Source organism: Mustelus asterias, chromosome 7 (assembly GCF_964213995.1).
Source record: "Mustelus asterias chromosome 7, sMusAst1.hap1.1, whole genome shotgun sequence".
Classification (NCBI taxonomy): Eukaryota; Metazoa; Chordata; class Chondrichthyes; order Carcharhiniformes; family Triakidae; genus Mustelus; species Mustelus asterias.
This window is the reverse complement of record NC_135807.1, coordinates 7,966,815-7,992,832: the sequence shown is the minus strand read 5'-3', so window position 1 is coordinate 7,992,832 and position 26,018 is coordinate 7,966,815. Positions and strand designations below refer to the sequence as shown.

General features: G+C 48.6%; 1 protein-coding gene across 1 annotated transcript in view; it reads right to left on the bottom strand.

The window, feature by feature from the left end:
• Positions 1-26,018, bottom strand: part of mep1ba (meprin A subunit beta a) — a 42,182-nt gene that overhangs the window by 6,473 nt on the left and 9,691 nt on the right. The window contains exons 7-14 of the mRNA XM_078216986.1: positions 23,699-23,877; positions 23,386-23,604; positions 16,921-17,073; positions 13,552-13,767; positions 10,645-11,106; positions 10,376-10,558; positions 3,674-3,863; positions 1,891-2,095 (exon numbers count right to left, since the gene is read on the bottom strand). Of these exons, the coding sequence (XP_078073112.1) occupies positions 1,891-2,095; positions 3,674-3,863; positions 10,376-10,558; positions 10,645-11,106; positions 13,552-13,767; positions 16,921-17,073; positions 23,386-23,604; positions 23,699-23,877 (1,807 nt within the window). The remainder of the gene's footprint in view (positions 1-1,890; positions 2,096-3,673; positions 3,864-10,375; positions 10,559-10,644; positions 11,107-13,551; positions 13,768-16,920; positions 17,074-23,385; positions 23,605-23,698; positions 23,878-26,018) is intronic.

Sequence of the window (26,018 nt, the reverse complement as noted above, 5' to 3'; positions counted from 1 at the left end):
CGAGGCAGTGGAAAGTGTAGACTGAGACACAGGATGAGAGGCTGGTTTGAGTGATGGATTGGGCTACATTCATGACCTTTTGTAGTTCCTTGCGGTCTTGGGCAGAGCAGGAGCTGTGATACAACCAGAAAGAATGCTGATTGTGATCGAGGTGTTCAAGATTATGGGGCATGAACAGGGTGGATAGGGAGCAGCTGTTCCCCTTCGTTGAAGGGTCAGTTACGATGGGACACAAGTTAAAAGTGAGGGGTGGGAGGTTTAGGGGGAATTTGAGGAAAAGCTTTTTTACCCAGAGGGTGGTGAGGGTCTGGAATGCGCTGCCTGGGAGGGTGGTGGAGGCGGGATGCCTCACATCCTTTAAAAAGTACCTGGATGAGCACTTGGCACATCATAACATTCAAGGCTATGGGCCAAGTGCTGGCAAGTGGGATTAGGTGGACAGGTCAGGGCCTTTCATGCTTTGGTGTAGACTCGATGGGCCGAAGGGCCTCTTCTGCACTGGAGGATTCTGTGATTCAGTAAAACGCCTCGAACTGGAGTGTGAAATGTTTCGCTATCTTCTTGTCTAGTCCGAGCCTAAGAACTATTTAAAAATAAGGGGTCGCCCACTTAAGACGGAGATGAGAAATTTATCCTCTCCGAATCTCTGGAAGGGCGATGGAGGCAGAGTCTTTGCATATATTTAAAGCAGAGCGAGATAGATTCTTGATTAACGAGGGGGTAAAGGTTATTGGGGGGGGTAGGCAGGAATGTGGGATTGAGGTTATAATCAGATCAGCCATGATCTTATTGAATGGCGGAGCAGGCTCGAGGAGGCCGAGTGGCCTCCTCCTGCTGTGTGCCCGTGTGTTATTGTTACCTTAGTTTTATGATTCTTATTGCATTGGTGAATATTTGGTCGTCTCTCAAAGCCATCAAACGATAGAATTTACCTTCACACAATTTTCAAGAGAATGTTTTTCAGGCAAAATCACCGTTCACTAATTGATTACGAATTACTCTGTGCCGCTGTTCCGCCAGTTTTCCTGTGTCTTCCCAATGCCTTGAAATACTCACCAGCTCCTTCACAATGGAGTCTGTATAAAGACAGTTAGGTTAGAATCAGAAATAATCTCTGAGTAGACCTATTGGAAATGCAGCAATCACTTCATAGAATCATTGAATTTTACAGCATGGAAGGGGGCCACTCGGCCCATCGTGTCTGCAATACCTCCCCAAAGGGCTACCCAGCTAGTCCCATTCTCCAGTGCCCTCTCTGCAGCCCTCAGCACTTTCAAACATGTATCTAGCTCTCTTTAGAAACCTCTTATGGAATCCGCCTCCACTATTCTCCCAGGCAGCGCATTCCAAATCCCAACAACTCTCCGAGTGAAGAACTTTCTCCTCATCTCACTCCGAGCTGTCTTGCTGATCATCTTGAAATAGTGATCCATAGTCTCTGACATAGAATCCCTACAGTGCAGAAGGAGGCCATTCGGCCCATTGAGTCTGCACTGACCACAATCCCACCCAGGCCCTATCCCCATAACCCCATGCATATACCCCAGCTAGTCCCCCTGACACTGAGGGACAATTTAAAAGCATGGCCAATCCACCTAACCCGCATATCTTTGGACTGTGGGAAGAAACTGGAGCACCCGGAGGAAACCCACGCAGACACGGGGGAGAATGTGCAGACTCCGCACAGACAGTGACCTGAGCTGGGAATCGAAACCAGGTCCCTGGAGCTGTGAGGCAGCAGTGCTAACCACTGTGCCGCCCCAAGGGCACAGAGGGGCTGTAGAGGCTGGGTCATCAAGTATGTTCAAGGCTGAGATAGATTGCACACAATACTCCAAATGTGGTCTAACCAAGGTTTTATGTAGCTGCACTGTGATTTCAAACACTTACGTTGGATATCATGTGTTGCCCCAGATTGTCCTTGTCCATCTTCTTGTATTTTTGTTTTAAGCAGTATACACTGAGCAATGTGATGATCAGCATGGCCAGAAACACAGCGACTGATGAGGCCACTGCAATGACAACAGTGTCTTCCTGTTTGCTATGTGTCTCGCAGTATTTGCCCGAATACCACCAATCCTCGCCTGTTGAACACCTGTAAAATGATGGCGGACAATATCTCAGCTATTGAAGCACATAAACACTCTGATAGGCTGACGCATGCACTGGTGAGGAAGGAAGAAGTCTCTTCGCTTTGAGTAATGTGGAATGAATGCACCTGAAATCTCCTTCAGGATTCCATGGAACCTTCCAGCACAGACGCAGGCCATTAATGATGGCAGATGGCCTTACATAAGAACTAGGAGCAGGAGTAGGCCATCTGGCCCCTCGAGCCTGCTCCGCCATTCAATAAGATCATGGCTGATCTTTTCGTGAACTCAGCTCCACTTACCCGCCCGCTCACCATAACCCTTAATTCCTTTACTGTTCAAACATTTATCTATCCTTGCCTTAAAAACATTCAATGAGGTAGCCTCAACTGCTTCACTGGGCAGGGAATTCCACAGATTCACAACCCTCTGGGTGAAGAAGTCCCTCCTCAACTCAGTCCTAAATCTGCTCCCCCTTATTTTGAGGCCATGCCCCTGAGTCCTAGTTTCCCCCACCAGTGGAAACAACCTCTCTGCTTCTATCTTATCTATTCCCTTCTTATATGTTTCAATAAGATCTCCCCTCATTCTTCTGAATTCCAATGAGTATAGCCCCAGTCGACTCAGTCTCTCCTCATAAGCCAACCCTCTCAACTCTGCAATCAACATGGTGAATCTCCTCTGCACCCCCTCCAATGCCGGTATATCCTTTCTCAAGTAAGGAGACCTAAACTGCCTTCCGCTGCCACAGGTCTAATCAGAGGACTGGCAGCTCTGTAGCCCCAACGAGAGAGGTGGGGGCTGCTGGGGGAGGCTGAGAAGCACTAAGGCACCTCAGCCTGGGGACAGCCCCTCTGGTAGGTGAATGGGAGTGGAGGAAAAACCCGTCCACTGGTTCGGTCCAGGCCTCATGTAGGCCCCTCTTTGCACCATGGGACCTCTGTCTCTGCTGATCCCCCAGCTTGCTGGGAGCGGTTGGGGGGATCCACCTGTGCCAAAATGCTGTTAAATGCCCCAAAAGTGCCCCCAGTTGGGGCCTCAGCTACCAACAAAGCTGTCCGCCTTCATGGAGTGGGCATTCGAATGTCTTCCGATCCCATCTTTTGCAATCATCTCCAGCGGTGGGAATGTGTCTGGGAGCCTTCCCCTCACCAGCTTTCTGTTTGCCACCACAGTGATCGGGAAAATCCCGCCCCTTTGTGCAGCACTGAAGGAAGTGCAGTCTTCTGCATAAAACATCAAAGCAAGACCCTGTCTGGTCCCCTCAGGAGGACGAGAGGTCACCATTCGGAGAAGAGCAGAGGAGTTTACCTCTGGTGCCCTGGCCAATATTCTTCCCTCAATCAACACCGCAAAAAGCAGATTATCTGGTCATTGATCACATTGCTGCTTGTGGGAGCTTGCTGTGCACAAATAGACTGTTGCATTTCTTGCAGTGTATACACTTGGCCCATCACTGGCTGTTAAATGGCCTGAGGTTGTGAAAGGTTCTACATATGTATATAAAAGTTCTCTCTAGTCTAGAGGAACTTGCTAGCTTTTAATACTCAGTCTAGTGTGGAAACGATAACTGATGGCATTACCTGCATTCTGGTTCTCCCTTATCTACAATGCAGACACCATCATTTTGACATTGAAAGTTACTGCATGATGCTGGGGCATCAGTGACCGTGCTGACAGTGGCACCGCTGGCAGTGGTACCGCTGGCGGTGGGCGTAGAGGTGGGCGTGGGTCTTGATGGTGTAGGTTGAGGGCCAACGAGATGAGATACATCTGAAAGTACAACGCACAATATATGTGTCAAATCACAATGCTATGTTAAGCAAAAAGCAAAATAATATGGATGGTGGGAATCTGAAATTAGACCAAAAAGTTTGGGATACTTGTCTTTATTGGCCAAGACCTAGGCCGACATTTTCCAGCTGTACTCACCCCAAAACTGGAAAATCCCGCCCAAGGTCGATGGACCGTTACATGGTCCGACTCCCCGCCCGCTACAATTCCCATGGCGAGCGGGATGGAAAAATTCCCCCCATTGAGTTATGATGGAGGTTATAATGGAGTTGTATAAAACGCTCGTTAGGCCACAGCTAGAGCACTCTCTGCAGTTCTGGTTACCACACTATAGGAAGGATGTGATTGCGCTGGAGAGGGTGCAGAGGAGATTCACCAGGATGTTGCCTGGGCTGGGGTGTTTCAGCTAAGAAGAGAGGCTGGTTAGGCTGGGGTAGATTTCCTTGGAACAGAGAAGGCTGAGGGAGGGTGGTGGAGGTGGGATGCCTCACATCCTTTAAAAAGTATCTGGATGAGTATTTGGCACGTCATAACATTCAAGGCTGTGGGCCAAGTGCTGGCAAGTGGGATTAGGTGGGCAGGTCAGGGCCTTTCATGCTTCGGTGCAGGCTCGATGGGCCGAAAGGCCTCTTCTGCTCTGTAGGATTCTGCGATTCTGTGTGACCTGATTGAAGTGTGCAAAACTATGAGGGACATAAATTGGACAGATAGGAAGAAACTTTTCCTCTTAGCATAGGAGTTAATAACAAGGGGGAATAGATTTAAGGGAAGGGGCAGGAGATTTAGGGGGGATTTGAGGAAAAACCTTTTCACCCAGAGGATGGTGGGAATGTGGAACTCTCTGCCTGACAGGGTGGTAGAGGTGGGAACCCTCACAACATTTAAGAAGCATTTAGATGAGCACCTGAAATGCCCTAGCGTACAAGGCTACGGACAAAGTGCTGGAAAATGGGATTAGAATGGATAGGTGCTGGATAGCCAGCACAGACACGATGGGCTGAAGGGCCTCTTTCTGTGCTGTAAAGCTCTCGACACTCTGAAATGCTGCACGTGTTCAGCAGGTTACGGGAAGAGAAACAGAGTTAATGGGTTGGATTTTATGGGTCTCTTACGACTCCCTCTACATCTCCGACAAAAAGGTTGGGAGCGAGCCCACCCTTCCTTTGATGGGTTCGATCAGGCCATGTAGGGTTAAGGCGGTGGGGTGGTAACCAGACCAGTTTTGGAGTGGAACTGGGTTCAGGGGACTATCTTGAGATGGAGCTTTGCGATGATCCCAGAGAGTCCGATAAGGAGGCACCCCCCCCTCTTCTCCCCCCCCCCCCTCCCCCGGCAGTCACCCAGGTGCTGAACTAGATTCTTGGTGTGGGCCTCTCCCACCACTGGTTAAATCCCAGCAGGGTGAGGCCCTTAAGGCCATTAATTAGCTGCTTAAAGGCCTCAAGTGTGGGCGCCACGTGTGGGCGGGGCAGGCCACATACCGCCGCCCCCCCGCCCCCGGCCCCCACCATTGGTGACATTGTGGTGGGGGACGTGTCAGGAGGGTAAGCATGGCATTTTTACAGACTCTCTGCCTCCAAAGCTATCGCCCGCCCAACATTTCAGGCCCTTGGCCGTTGCCAGAACGGAGTTCTGCCAAACTACGCGCAGTCAGAACATTCAGGCGGGACCTCCCAGCCGCACTCGCCCAAAGGCCGGAAAATCCCACCCGAGGTCAATGGACCTTTGCATGTTCCACGGGCATTGTAGCGGGCGGGACAGGAAAATCCCACCCTTCACATCTGATCCAACACAATTTCACTTCAATGCCGTACGTTACTGATCCCTTCCAACATTTCACCTGAATTCTGTTGTAATTTACACCCTGCAGAGTTCAGCAATGTTTGACTTTAGCACCATGCACTTCAACATGATGGTTATTCATTAACCAGAGTCACAATAAATGTGTCTACTTAGTGGAAAACATTTTTAATGAGTTAAGCAAACCCGTTCATTAAAATGGACAAATTCCAACATGTCCTGACCTGGAGACTGATCCCAAAAGTGACGAAGGTGTTTATGTATTTACTTTAATTCTTGTTTCCTTTATAAATTAACTCTGTACAGTTCTGTGTGCTAAAAGCAGAAACTCACCAAGGCCCCATCAACAGCAACTTCCAAACCCGTGACCGTTACCATCTAGAAGGACAAGGGCAGCAGATAGATGGGAACACCACCACCTGCAAATTCCCCTCCAAGCCACTCACCATCCTGACTTAGAAATATATCGCCGTTCCTTCACTGTCGCTGGGTCGAAATCCTGGCACTTCCCTAACAGCACTGTGGGTGTACCTACACCACATGGACTGCAGTTGTCCAAGAAGGCAGCTCACTGCCACCTTCTCAAGGGGCAACTGGAGATGGGCGATAAATGCTGGCCAGCCAGCGACACCCACATATGCTGTGAAATATTTTTTTTTAAATTATGGCACTTGGGAATATTTAAGACAGAGATGAGGGGGAATTTCTTCTCTGAGGGTGGAGAACCTGTGGAATTCTTTCCCGCAGAGGGCTGTAGAGACTGGGTCATTAAGTACGTTCAAGGCTGGGATACACAGATTTTTAATCAATAAAGAAATTGCGGGTTATGGGGATAAGGTGGGAAAGTGGAGTTGAGGATTATCATCAGATCAGTCACGATCTCATTGAATGGCAGAGCAGATTCGATGGGCAGAAAGGCATCTTATGTGCCGGAAATCTACCACCTCGCCCGCCACGGAATTGGAGCAGGCGAGGGGCGGACAACGGAAACGTCCGTTGACATCAAGCGAGGCCATAAAATCCTGCCTCATACTCTTTGAAAAGGTGCATAACTAACCATACACTCAAACCAAGAGGTTATAACAATCGAGAAAGACTGAACACCCTGGGGTCCTTTTCTCTGGAAATGATGAGCTGACAGATAACCTAAGGGGTTTGAAGGGTAGATATAATGAAGATGCCTTCACTTGTGATGGGGGTCTATAAAAGTCAGATGGTTATTCCGCAGAAACCTATTTGCCAGAGAGTGATGACCACGCGGAACTGAATACCACAAGAAATATTTGAGGCAGAGAGCATGGATATAGTTCTGGATAAGTTAGACAAACACATGGAAAGGAGTAGAGAGACGTGCTAAAAGGATGAGAAGTATTTGGGTGGATGGAGGCCCATGTGAAACCTAAGCACCAGCACGGATCAGTTTAGTCTGTTTCTCATCTGCAAATGTTTTTTAATTTCATCTAATTTTATGTAGAGCAATTATAAAGACGCAGGTGACATCCTGTATTAGTGAGATTCTTCAGTGTTGCTGAAAACCCCCTTGGCTGTTCACAACAGGCTGAGTCTTGGCCACATTCAACCAGCTCCCGATGATGTCTGACATTAGGGAGGGCGATTCTCCCAAAAAAATTCTAAGTGTTGAATTCGAGTGAAAACTGGAGTGAATCACGCTGGTTTTTTCAGCGAGAGTTTCAAAATGAATCTCCCACACTCTGTGCATCTCAGAGAGCACAAGTGTGAATCTCGTGAAAATCCAGGGAGTGGGGCCTATTCCCACTGGAGAGGCCGGCAGCACAGCGCTGAGCGGGCACCACGCATGTGCCAATCTGTCATAGCAGAGATCAGCGCATGCGCAGTGGCTTCGCACAGCCGGCCTCCCGATCGCTGGCCAGCCCCGGAACCAACCCTCTGACTACCTCATGGCCCAATCGCTGGCCCCCTAAACATGTCCAGGCCCAGCCTCAATGCACCCCTGCCCATGGCCTGCCTCGATCGCCATCCCCTTCCCCCAGCAGCCCTGATCCCCCGCCCCCACCACCGGCAGCTCCGACCCCCCACCCCCACCCCAATGCCCAGCACCGATCACTGGCCTCCCCCCCTCTGCTCAAAATCCCAAGGTGCAGAGTGGCTTTTGCTACCAAATAAACCTGTTGGACTTTAACCTGGTGTTGTTAGACTTCTTACTGTGTTTGTGAAACCCAACTCTCCACTCACCTGATGAAGGAGCAGCGCTCCGAAAGCTCGTGATTCCAAATAAACCTGTTGGACTTTAACCTGGTGTTGTGAGACTTCTTACTGTACATTTTTAAAATTAAACAAAAGGTGAAAAGCTTTGGCAGCGTGCCTCTTTCTTCAGCAGTACTGAAGCTTGGTACTGCCGAGTGAATATTCGATGCTGTTTTACCATTTAATATGGATGGCTTTTTTAAAGTAAGTTTTCAAGTTTATTCATTCGTCAAAGTAGGCTTGCATTCACACAAAGAGAACAAAGAACAAAGAACAGTACAGCACAGGAAACAGGCCCTTCGGCCCTCCAAGCCTGTGCCGCTCCTTGGTCCAACTAGACCAATCGTTTGTATCCCTCCATTCCCAGGCTGCTCATGTGACTATCCAGGTAAGTCTTAAACGATGTCAGCGTGCCTGCCTCCACCACCCTACTTGGCAGCGCATTCCAGGCCCCCACCACCCTCTGTGTAAAAAACGTCCCTCTGATGTCTGAGTTATACTTCGCCCCTCTCAGCTTGAGCCCGTGACCCCTCGTGATCGTCACCTCCGACCTGGGAAAAAGCTTCCCACTGTTCACCCTATCTATACCCTTCATAATCTTGTATACCTCTATTAGATCTCCCCTCATTCTCCGTCTTTCCAAGGAGAACAACCCCAGTCTACCCAATCTCTCCTCATAGCTAAGACCCTCCATACCAGGCAACATCCTGGTAAACCTTCTCTGCACTCTCTCCAATGTCTCCACATCCTTCTGGTAGTGCGGCGACCAGAACTGGACGCAGTACTCCAAATGTGGCCTAACCAGCGTTCTATACAGCTGCATCATCAGACTCCAGCTTTTATACTCTATACCCCGTCCTATAAAGGCAAGCATACCATATGCCTTCTTCACCACCTTCTCCACCTGTGTCGCCACCTTCAAGGATTTGTGGACTTGCACACCTAGGTCCCTCTGTGTTTCTATACTCCTGATGACTCTGCCATTTATTGTATAATTCCTCCCGACATTATTTCTTCCAAAATGCATCACTTCGCATTTATCCGGATTAAATTCCATCTGCCACCTCTCCGCCCAATTTTCCAGCCTATCTATATCCTGCTGTATTGCCCGACAATGCTCTTCGCTATCCGCAATTCCAGCCATCTTCGTGTCATCCGCAAACTTGCTGATGACACCAGTTACACCTTCTTCCAAATCATTTATATATATCACAAATAGCAGAGGTCCCAGTACAGAGCCCTGCGGAACACCACTGGTCATAGACCTCCAGCCGGAAAAAGACCCTTCGACCACTACCCTCTGTCTCCTATGGCCAAGCCAGTTCTCCACCCATCTAGCCACTTCTCCTTGTATCCCATGAGCCTTAACCTTCTTAACCAACCTGCCATGTGGGACTTTGTCAAATGCCTTACTGAAATCCATATAGATGACATCCACGGCCCTTCCTTCATCAACCGTTTTTGTCACTTCCTCAAAAAACTCCACCAAATTTGTAAGGCACGACCTCCCTCTTACAAAACCATGCTGTCTATCACTAATGAGATTGTTCCGTTCTAAATGCACATACATCCTGTCTCTAAGAATCCTCTCCAACAACTTCCCTACCACGGACGTCAAGCTCACCGGCCTATAATTTCCTGGGTTATCCCTGCTACCCTTCTTAAACAACGGGACCACATTCGCTATCCTCCAATCCTCAGGGACCTCACCCGTGTCCAAAGAAGCGACAAAGATTTCCGTCAGAGGCCCAGCAATTTCACCTCTCGTCTCCCTGAGCAGTCGAGGATAGATGCTATCAGGCCCTGGGGCTTTGTCAGTTTTAATGTTCCCTAAAAAACCTAACACTTCCTCTCTTGTAATGGAGATTTTCTCTAACGGGTCAACACCTCCCTCCGAGACACTCCCGGTTAACACGCCCCTCTCCTTCGTGAATACCGATGCAAAGTATTCATTTAGGATCTCCCCTATTCCCTTGGGTTCTAAGCATAATTCCCCTCCTTTGTCCCTGAGAGGTCCGATTTTCTCCCTGACAACTCTTTTGTTCCTAACGTATGAATAGAATGCCTTAGGATTCTCCTTAATCCTGCCTGCCAAGAACATCTCGTGACCTCTTTTTGCCCTTCTAACTCCCCGTTAATGAAGTTACTGTGAAAATCCCCTCGTCACCACATTCCGGCACCTTTTCGGGTACAAGGAGGGAGAATTTAGCATGGCCAAAGCACCCAAACCAGAATGTCTTTCGGACTGTGGGAGGAAACCGGAGCACCCGGAGGAAACCCATGCAGACACAGGGAGAACATGCAGACTCCACACAGACAGTGACCCAAGCCGGGAATCGAACCCGGGTCCCTGGCACTGTGAGGCAGCAGCGCCAACCACTGTGCCACCGTGCTACTTTTCTCATTACCTACTTGAAAGTTCTTGAACCATAGGTTGTAACAATGTTTTGAACATCGAATCATACCTTCCATGGTTAATAGAAAATAGATGCCATCTCCCTTGATAAACTCTCTGCTTCTCAACCTCCCATGGGATAAAAATGCGCTGGTTCCTTCTCCTGGTCCCCGATAGTACTTGCTGCCATCGGACTCTGTCACTAAATGTCCCACTTTGTCAGGTCTGTCCCAAAATAAGAATGTTTGGTTCCCTGTAAAGAAAAGTGAGACCATAATTAGCACAGAGGGTCAAAATGGGGAAATGAATGCGGAGAGACTAATCCCAATGTTAATCCACCTTTATTAGGGTCCGTGGTCGCACTTCTTTGTTGGGACATGCGACGCCGAATGTCTGGATGCTGATCCATTAGCAACATGGTCCCTTGTTTCCATGGGCACGGCCATTGTAAGTTGTCATCATTATTCCCACTGACCAGGTGGAAGTATACGCCGAGGTAATGGGGCCTGCTGCTTGTCCCGTTTACGTACAACGCAATCTGAAAGCCGTATCCTTCACTCGAGTAGTATCTCGGGCTGTAAATCCTGCCGGCTGGCCCGGGAGGACTGGTGTTTAAAAGGTGGGTGAAGTTTCTGATATGCCACACGTGCGTGGGGCAATGCATTTCCGAGAAGTTAATATCGTCGATCGCGATCCCCCCAGTGGAACCGCCAGCCCTTTTCACTCCTTCAAACGCGACGCGGAACTTGTCGGAGATCCTCAGGCTCACGTGGTGAAGCTGCCAATAATTCAGACCTGCACCTGCAACGTGAAGGAAAAACAGATTTGAAGAAAATATCTTCCTGCGATCTCCATTTAATTTTATCTGCATTCTGACTACGGCAGGTACAAACTGTACAAGAACGGTGAATGTCATCGAGATATACCCTTGCACACTCTCTGCTGTTGTGGTGCATTTTTTTCCGTTCAAGGGACATGGGCGTCGCTGGTTGGCCAGCATTTATTGCCCATCCCTAGTTGCCCTTGTTCAGAAGCAGTTGAGAGTCAACCACATTGCTGTGGCTCTGGAGTCACATGTAGGCCAGGCCAGGTAAGGACGGCAGATTTCCTTCCCTAAAGGACATTAGTGAACCAGATGATGTTTTTCTGACAATCGACAATGGTTTCACGGTCATCAGTAGATTCTTAATTCCAGATTTGTTTTATTGAATTCAAATTCCACCATCTGCCGTGGCGGGATTCGAACCCGGGTCCCCAGAACATTAGCTGAGTTTCTGGATTAATAGTCCAGCGATTGTACCATTAGACCCATTGATTAGACTCATTGATAGAGATGGTGGCACAGTGGTGGCTCACAGCACAAGGGACCCATGTTCGATTTCGGCCTAGGGTGACCGCATAGAGTTTGCATGTTCTCCCCGTGCCTGCGTGAGTTTCCTCCGGGTGTTCTTGTTTCCTCCCACACTCCAAAGATGTGCGGGTTCTGTTGATTGGCCATGCTAAATTGCCCCTTAGTATAGGGGGCTACGGGGATTGGACCTGGGTGGGATTGTTCTTGGTGCAGGCTTGATGGGCTGAATGGCCTCCTTCTGCCCTGTGGGGATTCTGTTCTATGAGATTGGTTGCTATGATTGATCAATATCTCCATTATCCATGTGTCTCCCAGGATAGAAAATGGTCATCAAGATGGAACCTTGTCTTCTGTTGTTTATTTCAATGCACCCAAAATAAATGTTGACTCCTATTTGTTGGAAGGTGGTGTTTTTGGCATGTCTCCACCCAATAGAGAGGCTGGACTGACATGGAGACTCTTGGCTCTCTTCATCGCATTGCTGAATGGTTCTATCATCTGTCTCTGCACCCTAGCGATGGCTGTAACACTACATTCTGCACTCTCTCCTTTCCTTCTCCCCTGTGTACTCTATGAACGCTATGCTTTGTACAGCATGCAGGAAACAATACTTTTCACTGTATCCCAATACACGTGGCAATAACAAATCAAATCAAATCAAATCAGAAGTGTGGGCATAAAAAGTGAGGCAGACTAGCACACAGAAGTGGAAAGCATGCTAACTCTACCCATCAACCTGTGCTGGACATTCCAGGTACTAACAGAACTCTAAACGCTCTTCAGTAACACACTCTGCTGGCCCCCCCAAAAAACCATTACATTCAAATGAGCTTTCCTGGTAACTCATTGTCAGGGTTGATTGCACTTTGTATAAACGAATCGACCCAGCTTCCCTTTTCACTCCGATCTTTGGGATCTGAACGAGTTGCCGCATTTTTTAAAAAATCTGAACCGACCTTCCCAATCCATCATCGAATCATAGAATAATGCAGCACACCAGAATACCATTCAGCCCATCCCCGGGCTGCTGACGAAATCTTGCTGCTGTTTAGGCTGGCGGGATCTCATGGTCCCACCAACGGTGCACCCCACACTTCCCCCCCCCTCCCCCTCACACCCCTGCAGGTTTCCGGCAGCAAGGGGCACATTCAGCGGGAAACCCTGTTGACAGTGTTCATGCGATCCAGCCACCAGGGGGGGAGGGAGGGGGGAGGGGGAAGGGAGGTGGGAGGGAGGGGGGACGGGGAGGGAGGGGGGAGGGGGGAGGGAGGGGGGAGGGGGGAGGGAGTGGGGGAGGGAGTGGGGGAGGGGGGAGGGGGAGGGAGTGGGGGAGGGGGGAGGGGGAGGGGGGGGGAGGGAGGGGGAGGGGGGAGGGAGGGGCCTATTGGTATTATCGCTGGACTCTGAATCCAGAAACCCAGGGGACCCGGGCTCGAATCCCACCACGGCAGATGGTGGAAATTGAATTCAATTTTAAAAATCTGGAATTAAGAATCTACTGATGACCATGAAACCATTGTTGATTGTTGGAAAAACCCATCTGGCTCACTAATGTCCTTTAAGGACGGGAATCAGTGAACCAGATGTGTTTTTCCAACAATCAGCAATGTCATTGTTAGACTTTTAATTCCAGATTTTATTGAATTCAAATTTCACCATCTGCCGTGGTGGGATTCGAACCCGGGTCCCCAGATCTTGCCCAGGGTCTCTGGATTACTAATCCAGTGACAAATACCACGACGTCACCACCGCCCATCCCCTCAAAACATCCCCTCTTTGTGATTAGTGCAATAAGATATGCCCAGAAATGGTATTAGTACATGAAGGTGAAATCACCTTTCAGTTGCACATTCAGAATTGATGTTCAGTTCATTCTTTCTCCTTCAATGACATACCTTTTACTCCAGCCACATTTGTCAAAGTACCGTTTGGATTCTTTTCATTGTAAACTCTGACCCAAACGTTCAGCTCATCATTCTCGCTTCCACTGTTGAAAGAGTAGAACTGCAAACACTGGAAACTCCGCTTAGGATAATAGATTCGACTTTCCAAAAGGGCTTTCTTTCCCACAGTACCAGTACTGGTGCGGAAGTACATAAAGTAACCGATACCTGTCACGGTAACATCATTGAAACATTAAGTTAGTAAAGCACCCACATTTTTATTCACAGAGTATCGAACAGCTGAATCTTTCTAAAGCTCTGCTTGGACTCCATGTAGAGTACCGTGTCCGGTTCTGAAAGGATGTGAGAGACTCAGAGAGCGTACAGAGAGGCGCATTTACCAGACTGGTTCCAGGGCAGGGGGAGTTTAGCTACAAGAGGGAGAAGCTGGGGTTGTTCTCCTTGGAGCAAAGGAGATTGAGGGGGAGATTTGAGAGATGTGTACAAGATTAAAAAGGTAAAATTGCTATAGTCCCAGATGACCATTGGCAGATCTCCCCTTTGAGGGGGGGAACTGACTGGTGGTGATTTAACTGGCACAGTGGCACAGTGGTTAGCACTGCTGCCTCACAGCGCCAGGGACCCAGGTTCAATTCCCGGCTTGGCTCACTGTCTGTGGAGTTTGCACATTCTCACCGTGTCTGCGTGGGTTTCCTCTGGATGCTCCGGTTTCCTCCCACAGTCCAAAGATGTGCGGGTTAGGGGGATTGGCCATGCTAAATTCCGCTTTAGTGTAAGGGGGAATGAGCTAGGGTAAGTGCATGGGGTTATGGGGTTAGAGCCTGGGTGGGATTGTGGTAGGTGCAGACTCGATGGACTGAATGACCTCCTTCTGCACTGTAGAAATTCTATGGATTCTAACCTGAGGATCACCACACCTCAGGCAAGGGGCAAGGCTGAGAAGGTGGGGCCTCCATGAATAACCTCAACTGGTATGGAAATTGAACCCGCGCTGTTGGCATCGCTCTGCATCACTAACCAGATGGGACACAGATTTAAGAATTTGGGCAGGGGATGTGAGGGAGAATGTTTTAGTCAGTGAGTGGTAATGACTTTCAACTCTCTACCCATAAGGCTGAAGGAGGCAGAGAGAGCAAATGATTTCAAAAAGAAAATGGATGGGTACTTGAAGGAAATAAATTTCCATGGTTATGGGGACAGAGTGGGGGAAGGGTTGCTCTATAGAACCTTAAAGGTCTAGATGGGCCAAATGGCCCCATTTGTACTCTGATGATTCTAGGACAGTATTTATATAACCTGATCTATATTTAACATATCTACCTATCATCAAATATTTATCAAACTGTGTCAGTAAAGATCTTCAAAAGAGATTAGTATTGCAGTAATGATCAGGAAATCATCCCACCATCTGCCAATATTCTCCGGTGTTCAAAGGCTCAGTGAGAGGGAGTGATAGAATCCCTACAGTGCAGGAGGAGGCCATTTGGCCCATCAAGTCTGCACCGACCACAATTCCACACAGGCCCTATTCCCATAACCCCTCATATTTACCCTGCTAATCTCCCTGACACTGGGGTCAATTTATCACGGCCAATCCACCTAACCCGCACATCTTTGGACTGTGGGAGGAAACCGGAGCACCCGGAGGAAACCCACACAGACACGGGGAGAATGTGCAGCCTCCACACAGACAGTGACCCGAATGCTGGAATGGAACCCGGGTCGCTGACGCTGTGAGGCAGCAGTGCTAACCACTGTCCCCCTCCGTGCCGCGTTTCTCTCTGGGGTGTAATGCCAATGGCTGCTCACCTTGGAGGGGAAAGTTAAGCTCCCCTCCCCCCTTCTGTTACCTTATTCCCATTATGTATTTACCACTGTTCTGGGTGATAACAAAACTATACCCACAAACTTGTAACAATAGCTCAACGGCCTTTAACCGTACCCCTCCAATGGGCATAAATGGAGACGGGTGGGGGGGGGGGGGGGGGGGGGCGGTGGGTGGGAGGGGGGTGGCAGGGGGGGGGGGCAGGGGGGGTGTGGCGGGTGGGGGGGCGGTGGGTGGGAGGGGGTGGCGGGGGGGAGGGGGGGGTGGCGGGTGGGGGGGCGGTGGGTGGGAGGGTGGTGGCGGGTGGGGGGGCGGTGGGTGGGAGGGGGGTGGCGGGGGGGGGGGCCAAGGGGGGTGTGTGGCGGGTGGGGGGGCGGTGGGTGAGAGGGGGGTGGCGGGGGGGGCCAAGGGGGGGGTGTGGCGGGTGGGGGGGGGGGGCGGTGGGTGGGAGGGGGGTGGCGGGGGGGGCAGGGGGGTGTGTGGCGGGTGGGGGGGCGGTGGGTGGTAGGAGGGTGGCGGGTGGGGGGGGGGTGGGTGGGAGGGGAGTGGCGGGTGGGGGGGCGGTGTGTGGGAAGGGGGTGGCGGGCTGGCATCCTTGAAAATAGAGCGGCTCAATTTTCTTCTCAGATCCCGGAGATCTGTGATTTTAACTCCGTCGCTTTCAGTCGTGGAGGGGGCCCCGGCGGGGAGGGGGGTCCACGTTAACAAACATCAGTCAGGCTGCCATGAAACACACAGCTGGAGGGCTTGACTGCTGGGACTCACATCCGGCCGACGGTTAAAGTCTGCCATGCCTTCAGCTGTCACTGTGATGCAGGAAGGCTCTCTGCCCCCAGCGGGGAACCATTCTCCATAAACAACAACGGCCAGATGGGCCAAACGGCCAGCTTGTGTGCTGAAAATCCTGACAATTCCACACAATCCAGACAATAAATCCAATTGCAACGAGGCAGGTTATTGGGAAGATGGGGAAGGAAGTGGAACTGCTTTTTCCCAGGGTGAAAGAGTCAATTACTGGGGGGCATAGGTTTAAGATGCGAGGGGCAAGGTTTAAAGGAGATGTACGAGGCAAGTGTTTTACTCAGAGGGTGGTGGGTGCCTGGAACTCGCTGCCGGGAGAGGAAGTGGAAGCAGATACAAAAGTGAATTTTAAGGGGTGTCTTGTCAAATACGTGAATAGGATGGGAATAGAGGGATATGGTCCCTGGAAGGGTAGGGGTTTTAGTTCAATCGGGCAGCATGGTCGGTGCAGGATTGGAGGGCCAAAGGGCCTATTCCTGTGCTGTAATTTCTTTATTCTTCGTTCTTTGATTGGATCGGAGAGCCAGTACATCATCTAATGGGCTGAGTGGCCACTTTCTGTCCTTTAGAATTCCTTGATTCATTTTTGCTTCCTAACTCTGTGTGAGAATCAGCCTACTTCCGAATACCGCGGAGGAGTTGAACGAAGTTTTCTGTGATGGGTCCAACCTCACAGGGAGTAAGATTGGGGCAGCGCCAACACATATGCCAGTGATGAGAGTCTGTTACTTTACCTGCACAATTACCCATGTTGGTGTGATCTTGGTCAGGTCCACTCAGAGCCTGGGTAACCCATTCCCAAGTTGCTTGGTTTTTTGGGCTCTGAATCATGCCACAGATACTTTCCAGTTCAAAACTGCACCTGTCCAAAAAGCTAAGCGAGGAAGCTACCAAACAAACAGACAGAGAGAAAGACGAGAGTTTATCTTTCACTTCAACAACAATGACTTAGAGTCATAAAGTCACAGAGGTTTACAGCATGGAAACAGGCCCTTCGGCCCAACTTGTCCATGCTGACAGTTTTTACCATTAAGCGAATCCCAATTGCCCGCATTTGGTCCATATCCCTCGATACCCATCTTACCCATGTAACTTTCTAAATGCTTTTTAAAAGAGAAAATTGTACTCGCCTCTACTATTACCTCTAGCAGCTCGTTCCAGACACTCACCACCCTCTGTGTGAAAAAATTGCCCCTCTGGACCCTTTTGTATCTCTCCCCTCTCTCCTTAGGGTGGCACGGTAGCACAGTGGGTTAGCACTGCTGCTTCACAGCGCCAGGGACCCGGGTTCGATTCCTGGTTTGGATCACTGTCTGTGTAGAACTTGTACATTCTCCCCATGTCTGCGTGAGTTTCCTCCGGGTGTTCCAGTTTCCTCCCACAGTCTGAAAGATGTGCTGGTTAGGTGCATTGACCTGAACAGGTGCCGGACTGTGGCGAATAGGGGAATTTCGCACTAACTTCATTGCAGTGTTAATGTAAGCCTGACTTGTGACGGATAAATAAACTTTACTTTTTACTTACTTTTAAACCTGTGCCCTCTAGTTTTAGACTCCCCTTCCTTTGGGAAAAGATATTGACTATCTAGCTGATCTATGCCCCTCATTATTTTATGGACCTCTATAAGATCACCCCTTAGCCTCTTACGCTCCAGGGAAAAAGTCCCAGTCTATCCAACCTCTCCTTATAACTCAAACCATCAAATCCCAGTAGCATCCTTATAAATTTATTTGGCTCCTTTCACCAGTACACGACATCCCAAAGCGCTTCACAATCAATGATCTACTTTCAAAGGAGTGTAGGAAATAGTTCAGCCATATTGTACACAGCAAGCTCCCACAAATGGGAGGTAATGGGGTAATACCCAGATAATCCGTTTCCCTGATGCTTGATTGAGGATTAGATATCGACCAATGACCCAAGGCAACACCTCCACCTTTCATCACATTGCCATTGGATGTTTCACACCCGCCTGTGTGGGAAGATGGGAGACTTTTCAGCGGAAGGACAGCGGGCAGGATTTTCCAGCTTCGCTCGCCCCGAAACCGGAAAATCCCCCAAGGTCAACGGGTCTTTCCATGGTCCACCCCCTCACCCGCTCAAATCCTGTGGTTGGCGGGATGGTAAAATTTGCCCTGGCATCTCTGACGGTGCAGCGCTCCCTCAGAATCGTGCCAGAATGTCAGCCTGGAGCTTTGTGCTCAGGTCCTCGGATTGAGGCTCAGACTCACAACCTTGTGGACTCAGAAGGACCGCAAAGCAAAATGTCGCACAGCGCTTAACAAGAGAGTTCATCAACCAAACAAAAAAATGCCCAGACCACAAAAGGAGACATCAGAACTTGTGACCAAAAGGATGAGCAGCTCCAACACCACTCGGGAAGCCTCGCACCAACTGGGACAAAGCAGTCCGTTTGACCACCAACCCAGACACCACCTTCAACTCCCACTCCCCCCACCACCAACGCATACAGCCAGTAATGTCTACCATCTAGAAAATACATTATAGAAACCCCCCAAGGCTCCTTAGGCAGCACCTTCCAAACCTATGACCACTACATCTAGTATTATTTGATTTGATTTATTATTGTCACATGTATTAACATTCAGTGAAAAGTATTGTTTCTTGCGCACTATACAGACAAAGCATACCGTTCATAGAGAAGGAAATGAGAGAGTGAAGAATGTCGTGTTACAGTCATAGCTAGGGTGTAGAGAAAGATCAACTTAATGCGAGGTAGGTCCATTCAAAAGTCTGACAGCAGCAGGGAAGAAGCTGTTCTTGTGTCGGTTGGTACGTGACCTCAGACTTTTGTATCTTTTTCCCGAAGGAAGAAAGTGGAAGAGAGAATGTCCGGGGTGCGTGGGGTCCTTAATTATGCTGGCTGCTTTGCCGAGGCAGCGGCAAGTGTAGACAGAGTCAATGGATGGGAAGGGCAGCAGATACATGAGAACACCACCATCTGGAAGTCCCCCTCCAAGTCACTCACCATCCTGACTTGGAAATATATCGGCCATTCCTTCACTGTCACTGAGTCAAAATCCTGGAACTGCCTCCCTAACAGCACGGTGGGTGTACCTACACCACAGTGACCACAGAGAGGGCCGCTCACCACCACCTTCATGCGGATAACTCTTGATGGGCAACAAATGCTGGCCTTGCCAGCAATGCTCACATCTAGGGATGAGCATAAAATGGCTCACTGAGCCATTTCAGAGGCTGTTAATAGTCGACCACATTGCTGTGGCTCTGGGGTCACATGTGAGCCAGACCGGGTAAGGACAGCAGATTTTCTTCTCTAAGGACATTCACGGGCCAGATAAACTTTTATCACAATTGATGATAGTTTATTGGTCACCATTACCAAGATTAGCTTCATATTCCAGATTTATTAATTGAATTTAAATATTATCAGATACTGTGTGTGATTTGAACCCATGTCCCCATTAGCCTCTGGATCAGTGGTGGGCAATCTACAACCCGGGTGCTAAATGAGGCCCTTCGAGACATTTTGTTGACCTTTGGCCATACGCAGGGTTGCCACATTCCACTGATTTACGTCTACGTATTTTTTTTCCTACCAGTATGACTGAAGTGATTCACACGTCGAGCAAGGGCAAATGAAGTGAGGTGCGTGAAGATTGGTGAAGACAAATATAGATCCTAACAGTCAGAACCAGGAGAATTTATAATGGGGAACAAGTAGATGGCTGATCAACTGAATACATATTTTGGTTCTGTCTTCACAAAGGAGGACACAAATATGTCAGGGATCACAGGTAGATGAGGGCAGTGCAGTTGATGTTGTCTACATGGACTTTAGCAAGGCCTTTGACAAGGTACCGCATGGTAGGTTGTTGCACAAAGTTAAATCTCACGGGATCCAGGGTGAGGTATCTAAATGGATACAAAATTGGCTTCTTGACAGAAGCCAGAGGGTGGTTGTAGAAAGTTGTTTTTCAAACTGGAGGCCTGTGACCAGCGGTGTGCCTCAGGGGTCAGTGCTGGGTCCACTGTTATTTGTTATTTATATTAATGATTTGGATGTGAATATAGGGGGCATGGTTAGTAAGTTTGCAGATGACACCTAGATTGGTGGCATGGCGGACAGTGAAGAAAGTTATCTCCAATTGCAACGGGATCTTGATCAATTGGGCCAGGGGGCTTATGAATAGCAGATGGAGTTTAATTTAGACAAACGCGAGGTGATGCATTTTGGTAGATTGAACCAGGGCAGGGCTTACTCAGTTAATGGTAGGGCGTTGGGGAGAGATACAGAACAAAGAGATCTAGAGGTACATGTTCATAGCTCCTTGAAAGTGGAGTCACAGTGGAGTGGACAGAATGGTGAGGAAGGCATTCGGCATGCTTGGTTTCAACGGTCAGAACATTGAATACAGGAGTTTGGACGTCTTGTTGAAGTTGTACAATACATTGGTAAGGCCACACTTGGAATTCTGTGTGCAATTCTGGTCACCCTATTATAGAAAGGATATTATTAAACTAGAAAGAGTGCAGAAAAGATTTACTAGGATGCTACCGGGACTTGATGAATTGAGTTATAAGGAGAGGTTGAATAGACTGGGTCTTTTTTCTCTGGAGCGTAGGAGGCTGAGGGGTGACCTTATAGAGGTCTATAAAATAATGAGGGGCATAGACAAGGTAGATAGTCAATATCTTTTCCCAAAGGTAGGGGAGTCTAAAACTAGAGGGCATAGGTTTAAGGTGAGAGGGGAGAGATACAAGTGTCCAGAGGGGCAATTTTTTCACACAGAGGGTGGTGAGTGTCTGGAACAAGCTGACAGAGGTAGTAGTAGAGGCGGATACAATTTTATCTTTTAAAAAGCATTTAGATAGTTACTTGGGTACGATGGGATTAGAGGGATATGGGCCAAATGCGGGCAATTGGGATTAGCTTAGGGGTTTCAAAAAAAAAAGGGTGGTATGGACAAGTTGGGCCAAAGGGCCTGTTTCCATGCTGTAAACCTCTATGACTCTATGACATAGGGTTTAATGAGAGGGAGGAACTGAAGGAAATCAATATTAGTCGGGAAACAGTGTTGAGGAAATTGATGGGACTGAAGGCCAATAAATCCCCAGGGCCTGGTAGCTAACATCCCAGAGTACATAAGGTTCTATAGGTTCTAGAACAGTTCCTACAGGTTAACTAATGTAACACCACTATTTAAAAAGGGAGGTAGCGAGAAAACAGGGAGTTGCAGACCAGTCAGCCTGACGTCAGTCATGGGGAAACGCTAAAGCCCATTATAAAAGGTTTAATAGCAGAGCACTGGGAAAAGAGTGGCAGGATCGGACATAGTCAGCATAGATTATCTGAAGAAAAATCATGCTTAACTAATCCTGAATTCTTTGAGGATGTAGCTACTAGAGGGGGGAGCCTGTGGATGTGGTTTATTTGGACTTTCAGAAGGCTTTTGACACATAAGACAGTGTGTAAAATTAAACGCATGGGATTAGGGATAGCGTATTGAGATGGATAGAAAACTGGTTGGCAGACAGGAAACAAAGAGTAGGAATAAACAGGTCTTTTTCCATGTGGCAAGCAGCGACTGCTGTGGTACCACAGTGATCAGGGCTAGGACCCCAGCCATTCACAATATATATTAATGATTTAGATGAGGGAATTTGGGTGGCACAGTAGCACAGTGGTTAGCACTGTTGCTTCACAGCTCCAGGGACCTGGGTTCGAATCCCGGCTCGGGTCGCTGTCTGTGTGGAGTTTGCACGTTACCATAGAAGCCCTACAGTGCACAAAGAGGCCATTTGGCCCATCAAGTCTGCACCGACCACAATTCCACCCAGGCCCTACTCCCATATCCCTACATATTTACCCTCTAATCCCTCTAACCTACGCATCTCAGGACACTAAGGGGCAATTTTTTAGCATGGCCAATCAACCTAACCCGCACATCTTTGGACTTTGGACATGTTCTCCCCGTGTCTGTGTGGGTTTCCTCCGGGTGCTCCGGTTTCCTCCCACAGTCCAAAGATGTGCGGGCTAGGTTGATTGGCCATTCTAAATTGCCCCTTAGTGTCCCGGGATACATAGGTTAGAGGGATTAGTAGGTAAATATGTAGGGATATGGGGATAGGGCCTGGGTGGGATTGTGGTCGGTGCAGACTCGATGGGCTGAATGGCCTCTTTCTGCACTGTAGGATTCTATGACTATGACTAACTAAATGTAATATCTCCAAATTTGTAGATGACACAAAACTGGGTGGGAGGGTGAGCTGTGAGGAGGATGCAGAGATGCTTCAGTGTGATTGGACAGGTTGAGTGAGTGGGCATTGCATGGCAACTGGAATAGAATGTGGATAAATGTGAGGTTATCCAGTTTGGCAGCAAAAAAATGGAAGGTTGATTATTATCTGAATTGCTTCAGATTGAAAGAGGGGAGTGAGACCTGTGTGTCCTTGTTCTCATGTAGCCCACTCGCTAGCCTAGGTTGCCCATCGCTGTTCTGGATTACCAGTCTTATTTGTTTATTTATTAGTGTCACAAGTAGGTTTATGTTAACACTGCAATGAAGTTACTGTGAAAATCCCCTCGTCGCCACACTCCGGTGCCTGTTCTGGTACACTGAGGGAGAATTTATCACCTAAGCAGTATGTCTTTTGAACTGTGAGAGGAAACCGGAGCACCCGGAGGAAACCTACGCAGGCACGGGGAGAACGTGCAAACTCCACACAGACAGTGACCCAAGGCCGGGAATCGAACTCGGGTCCCTGGCACTGTGAGGCAGCAGTGCTAACCACTGCCACCATGCCGCAGTAAGAAGTCTAACAACACCAGGTTAAAGTCCAACAGGTTTATTTGGTAGCAAAAGCCACTTGTTGGACTTTAACCTTGTGATGTGAGACTTCTTACTGTGTTTACCCCAGTCCAACACCGGCATCTCCACATCATGACCACCATGCCGCCCCAGTCTAGAGACATTACCAGTATGTCATCACTTCCCCCCATTTAATTGTCTGAATCTACTCGTTGTTTAATTTATTTAGACATTGGTTTGACAGTCCATGGACTGGAGATAAGTGGTGAGTTCCTGTGCACAGAACTTGGGAAATCTCAGCCCCGATGATCAATGAACCAATGTCTTTCTCATCATTTTCTTCAGACATTGGTAACCCTTCGGAAAGTCCTAACCCGCGTGAATCCTGTTCGAACGGGAACTCACTGCAGTTGTAGAGTCGGCTGAGTCTCTGGACATCGTAGTCACTGAAATCTAACCGCTGTCCAATCACATTATGGAAGTCCGCAATCTTGGTGACGATTGTTGGTTCGGTACCGTTGTTAAACGCCGTGGAGCTGTAGTGCATCACGGAGGTGTAGTCGTAGGGGATGTTGAGGTCATCACTTTCCTTGTCATCATATTTTCTGAAATTGTGCTCTTTACCTGAATTCAAAGCAACAAAAGATCTTGTCAAGTGACAGGCCCACATCAGCAACGATTAACCTGTCTTCCCTGGGCTGAAATCACCACCATTTACCATGTTCAATCCTGTCCCAGACTATGGTGACATAATCATCGCGGTCAGACCTCGACTGCTCGTGCCAGAATCCCAGGGCATGCAGGAACTCATGTTCGATGGTTCCCATTCTCTCACACCTCTCACCAATGGAAAGATGTTGCTTCCCTTCGTGTTGGTTACCTACAGAGGACCAGCACCTAGAAAGGAAAGAATTCTTCATGTTCAACTTGGTCTTCCTGTTCGTTCTTTAACAAGTACAAAAGAATTGCAAAGTACCACAAGGTGATTTGGCACCTGGACTGGCCAATCTATAAAGTCTTGAAAAACAAAATTCCACATCTTCCTTTTTTTAATAAGTTTATTTATTAGTGTCACAAGTAGTCCTTAACACTACATTAACACTGCAATGAAGTTACTGTGAAAATCCCCTAATCGCCACACTCCAGCGCTTGTTAGGGTACACTGAGGGAGAATATAGCATGGCCAATGCACCTAACCAGCGCATCTGTGGGAGGAAACCAGAGCACCCGGAGGAAACCCACGCAGACACAGGGTGAATGTGCAGACTCCGCACAGACAGTGACCCAAGCTGGGAATTAAACCCGGGTCCCTGGCATTGTAAGGCAACAGTGCTAACCACTGTGCCACCGTGCCACCCCATGCTCTTCCCTTTCTAAACTTTGTGGCATTTAAATTGCTTCATGCCCTCGCCCCTCCTAATCTCTAACCTCCTCCCAACTCATAACCCACCCTAGTTCTCAATGCAGTGCTGATTGAACATGTCCTGATTTTAATTGCTCAACCATCGATGGCCATGCCTGCTGCTGCCTAGGCGCTAAGCTTCGGAATTCCCCACCTAAACCTCTCCACTTCTCTATCTGTCTCCTTCTGTTCTCCTTTAAGTCCCTTAAGCTACTTCTTGCAAGCTCTTGGCCAACTTTCCTAATATCTCCGAAAGTTGCTCATTGTCAAACTTCGTGCCTGGCCAGTGTTTAGGATGATGTGGAGATGCCGGCGTTGGACTGGGGTAAACACAGTAAGAAGTTTAACAACACCAGGTTAAAGTCCAACAGGTTTATGCTAGTGTTTATGAAGTGTTAAACTTCTTACAGTGTTTAGGATGACAGACAATGCTGGAAAAACTCAGCAACGTCTGTGAAGAGAGAAACCGAGTTAGCGTTTTGTGTCTATATGACTCTTCTTTGGAGTTCATTGCGGCCATGTAACTCTTCTTCAGCAGCTCTGGACTGAAACATCTTGTGGAGGTCTTATGGCGTGGTGGGTAGCATCCCTGCCTCTGAGCCAATAGCTCTGGGTTCGAGTCCCACCCCAGGAATTCATGGCCAAGGAAGGTGTGTTCATAACGCGGGCAAACAGCTTGAGTGTTGACCTGCAAAATCCTTCCTCACCGCCAATGGCTGGCAGTAAGAGCGGGAGAGACTCCTGGTCAGCCACACTTGATGTGGAGTGGCGCCCCCTCAAGCTATAAGACACTGGCGACAGACTAGCAACCTGTTCCTGAAATGACTCACTATGGAAACAGACGAAAGTCTACCTTAGTGCACTACTAGGTGCAGGAAGAGAATTGGAATTGGAATTCGAATGAAGATCTACCCCTGTTAACTAATCTTGCCACACCTGTGTTAAGTGGCTGCATAACTAGGGAAGGCGATGGCCTAGTGGAATTATTGCTGGACTATTAATTCAGAAACTGAGCTAATGTTCTGGGGACCCGGGTTCAAATCCCACCATGGCAGCTGGTGGAATTTGAATTCAATAAAAAATATCTGGAATTAAGAATCTAGTGGTGACCATGAAACCATTGTCGATTGTCGGAAAAACCCATCTGGTTCACTAATGTCCTTTAGGGAAGGAAATCTGCCGTCCTTACCTGGTCTGGTCTACATGTGACTCCCGAGTCACAGCAATGTGGTTGACACTCAACTGCCCTCCAAGGGCAACTAGGGATGGGCAATAAATGCTGGCCAGCCAGCGACGCCCAAATCCCATGAATGAATTTTTAAAAACTCCTAGGATTCTGTTCCTGAACTCCTAGTGTACTGTGTCATTCATAGAGATTCCAATTGTGTGTAGGATAGCGCAAATGTGCAAGCTAAGAACATTAGAAAATAAGAAGTAGGGGTAGACCACCTGCTCCATCTAACCTGATCCACCATTCCACATGATGATGGCTGACCTTCAGTTTTAATCCCGCTTTCCTGCTCGCTCCCCATAGTCCTTGATTCCCAAAACTATATCTACCTCAGTTATATGTGTTCCAATGATGGAGCATCCACACCTCCCTTGGGTGGAGAATTTCAAAGACTCTTGAGTGAAG